The 3,834-nt window shown below is 47.4% G+C and overlaps 1 protein-coding gene across 1 annotated transcript; it reads left to right on the forward strand.

Annotated features, from left to right (window-relative positions):
* Positions 1-275: 275 nt before the first annotated feature.
* Positions 276-1,571, forward strand: LOC103777557 (C2 calcium-dependent domain-containing protein 4C-like). Its single transcript, XM_008945114.1, has one exon. It carries the CDS (start codon positions 276-278, stop codon positions 1,569-1,571), a length of 1,296 nt encoding a protein of 431 aa, XP_008943362.1.
* Positions 1,572-3,834: the final 2,263 nt, after the last annotated feature.

Raw genomic sequence — 3,834 nt, forward strand, 5'->3', positions numbered from 1 at the left:
CGATACCGTTCTGCCGCTTTAGCGGTTTAGCTCTGCTCGTGTGGCGATGATACCCATTTGCCTTCCCTAAAGGTAGCCTGCTGGGCAGGAGCTGTTTTGAGCCTGTGGATTGATGGGGCTTGTGCCAGCCCTGCCTTGAATAGCATCCTCTGTACCTTGCTTTGCCTTACTGTGTCCGAGAAGGATGCTCATGTACTTCTGCAACTCTGTGTGTTTGCAGGGAGGTTTCTACACCGGCCTTTTGCCTTCTGAGGATCTCCTGCCCTGCTACAAGGATGTGGTTCTTGGAAAAGATCAGAGCATCACATGAAAATGGAAACCTACCGAGCTCCTCCTTCCTGGGACCGACAGCTGGCCAAAATCTGCCTGAAAAAGCCCGACTGGGAACTGCTGCTTTTCCCAACGTGCTCACCCCTGACAGAATTCCTGAATTCTGCATTCCCCCCAGGCTGACCAGCTCTGGTCCTGTAAAGGGCAGTGACTCCCACCAGGACCACAGTTCAGAGGATGCAGACCTTAATTCTGACTACAGCCCCAACTCTTTGCCACATCTCATTCAGGTGGAAAGTGCTGAAGAGATCCCCGCCGTGCAGGAAGAAAGCACCAACTCAGACCCACAGTCCCAAGCAGCACTCTCCCTACCTCACTTCCCTAGAGCCCCCACTTCCTATGGCTTCTGCACTTTGCTGGAGAGCCCCCACACCAGGAGAAAGGAGTCCATCTTCCACGGTGGCCCACGTGGTGCTCTATCCAGCCTGATGCTGTCTCGATCCAGAGCTAACACGTTCAGTGGCAAAGGGAGCGTGTCTAACCCCATTGCTATCAGCTTTGCCTCTGTGAGGCTGCCTCCCAAGCACCTCTCTCTGCACAGGCAAGGCGCCTGTGACAGTGATACTGCCTCCTCCAGCGATTCCTCTCCTTTCAGCTCCCCACTTCTCAGCCGGTCACCTCCCAGATCCTGCTCCCTGATCAAAACACACAGTCAGGAGGGGCTGCTTTGCCGAGCACTGAAAGCCAAGAACAGGTCCAGCATGGGCAGGAACAACTCCCTCTCTACAGAGGAGAGCAGCTCCACTGATAACAGCCCCAGTGTCATCAGGCGGGCCTCAGAGGGGCTGGTTGCCACACGGAGCTTTAGCGTGTCCTGTTCTCCCATCTGCCCTCTGGAGCTGGCCCACAGCCGGGAGAGACGTGTGGGAGAGAGCGCTGTGCTGCTGGACAAGGGAGGCGTGCTCAGGCTGGCGGCCGAGTACTGCTCCGAGAACGAGAGGCTGCGCCTCCGCCTCATCAGTGCCGAGGGTCTGTACGGGGACTCTGTAGAGCCCAAAAACATCAACTGCTGTATCACCTTCTCCCTGGTGCCAGGGAAAACACAAAAGCAGAGAAGCACTGTTATAAAGAGAAGCAGAAATCCTATCTTCAACGAGGACTTCTTTTTTGATGGTATTGCAGAAGAAGAGCTTTACAGCCTGTCTGTGAAGATGAAAGCTATGAATAAAGGGTGCAGTATGAAACGGGATTACACCTTAGGAGAACGGGAATTGTCTTTAATGAATATGTTGTCAGTGTAATACTCAAAACTTGCCAACAGGTTGGTTTTGTTTCTGAATGTTTTCTACTAAATAAAGTTTTGGGTTGACTTTTTTTTAAAGAGTACTTTATAGTACTGTGTTGCTTGGTATTGCTCTTATGCTGTTGTGCTTCATTTTGCTGCTTAAAACTTCAAACTTTGTGTATATTTATCGTTAAATTAAAAGGTGGCTGTGGAACAGACCTTCTGCACATAGAGTAGGGCAGAAGTGCTGGTTTGCTGGTAAGATGAAGGATTAGGCAGTTACCAAGTCAAAATTGTTCTTGCTTATGGTTTTCAGGGTGTGGAAGGGTTATTTTTCACTGGCTCTGTCCCTAAGCAGGTCACAGCGTGTGCACACAGTAGGCACTGAACTCTGTTGCAGCTCCCAGGCACTACATCAGTTAAGCAGACCATTTTGACAGCACTCACATTTACAGAAATTAGTTTTTATGTGTTCTGGCAGCTGGAGAAAGAGAGAAACATTGTTTGGGATTCAGCCTTTCTCCTACAATGCTGGGAGAAGATTTGGCCTCCCAAAGCAGGTCTAAGTTTGTGTTTATGATAAGAAAATCATAATCTGAACTGCAGCTAAAAACCACTGCAGACTGGGCTCTCTTTCCCTCCACATACCTGCACTATCAACACCGAGCGGTGAGGTGGCTCTTGCCTAGAGTCACTGTGGTGTGGAGGAGTGTTGTAGCACAGTCAGCATCTTCATTCCCCTTTCCTTTCCATGATTGGTTTTACAGTTGTCAGTGTGAAGGTGCCAGGTAGTTATGTTTTGGCCAGGAATGTACCAAGGAGCTATAATCCTCAGAAATTCAGCTATTGAATCCTTTCTGAGACTGAAGCAGATAGCATTAGATATCATCACTGCAAGGGCAGAGGATAGTTTGGGATTTCTGGACTGAACTTCTGCTTCAGCTCATGACTTGTTGCATACCATATTCAGGTCATTGTTCAAATTAGGATAATCTTTCTCAGTCCTGTACCAGCAAACAGCAAGTGGTTCAGGCACTTGCTTTAACACCACAAGAAACACAAAGGTGCAGAGCTCCTGCATGCTCCAGGCCACCTTCCTTTTTTTTTTTTCTTTTTTTTTTCTTTTTTTTTTCCCCCCTCTGCTGAGGTGGACTGGGGGGTAGGCAAAAGGGATAAACTTGTAGAAACTGCAGCTGGGTGAATGGGAGGAGGCAGAAACCCTATCTTGAAAGTCCAGGCCTGTTGTCCCCTCCCCTGATTAAGCTGCAGGCTTCATTATGTGAAGATCGATAAGCCTTAATGGAGGATCACTACACACAGGCATGGGGCACAGAAAGGGAAAGTTTTCAGCCCTGTGAGGCTGTAGAAACAGGGCCTTGCTTGTGTCACATTTACAGCTTAAAACCTCTTTCAAAAAGGTTTCTAGCAGATCTCCACCTTGCCCTATTCTAGGAAGAGTATAACTGCTGGAAATCATGGGACTATTCAAAGGAGGTTCTGGTTTCAGACTGAAGTACCCCAAGAAGGTATTGTTTTGGTTTGGTTTGGGTTAGGTTGGTGTCTTTTTTTTTTTTTTTTTCCATTTCTGATAGAAGGAAAAGCCCAAAGGATGTTAATTGTGATCATGAATTCTCAGAAATGCTCACTGCTAATCCGTAAGCCAGCTCATGTGAGATGCTTCTAAAAACAGAATCCTCACACAAAGGGCAATTTGCACAGGAGAATGGCTGGGCATATTCCCAGAAGATAATTAAAATCAAATGGAATAATAAGTCCTTTGTGCTAAAGGAAAAAATTAAATGTACTGACACACTGTACAGCTAGAGGTGAGGCACTGACATTTGTATCCTTAAATCTGAGCAAACTGGCTATAAGGGGAAATCTAAATCAAGTGGGGAGAAGAGACATTTAAAAAGATGTGTTCAAGGAAGAATCAGTAATGCTGCAAAAAATTAAGCCTGTTTAATTTGCTATTGCATGTGGTCTCCTGCGGGAAGGCAGAGGTTACCTCTTCAGGCTCATCACTTGTCCACCATCACATTTTTAGTTCTTGGGACTTAAGGTCTCTTTACAGGTATGCTCACATGGCGAAAGAGCCTGAGATAATACAGAAGAGAACGGTTACATGTGTCAGAGGACCATGTACAGTCACACTACAGTGGACATCTCTCTGCCCTGTGATATGCAGCATGCCAATGCTGTACTGCAGGGACACAGAACGATGGAATGGTTGAGGTGGGAAGGGGCCTCTGGAGACTGTATCATCTTGACTCCTGATG

The sequence above is a fragment of the Merops nubicus genome, unplaced genomic scaffold (assembly GCF_000691845.1).
Source record: "Merops nubicus isolate BGI_N331 unplaced genomic scaffold, ASM69184v1 scaffold7018, whole genome shotgun sequence".
In the NCBI taxonomy this organism is placed as follows: Eukaryota; Metazoa; Chordata; class Aves; order Coraciiformes; family Meropidae; genus Merops; species Merops nubicus.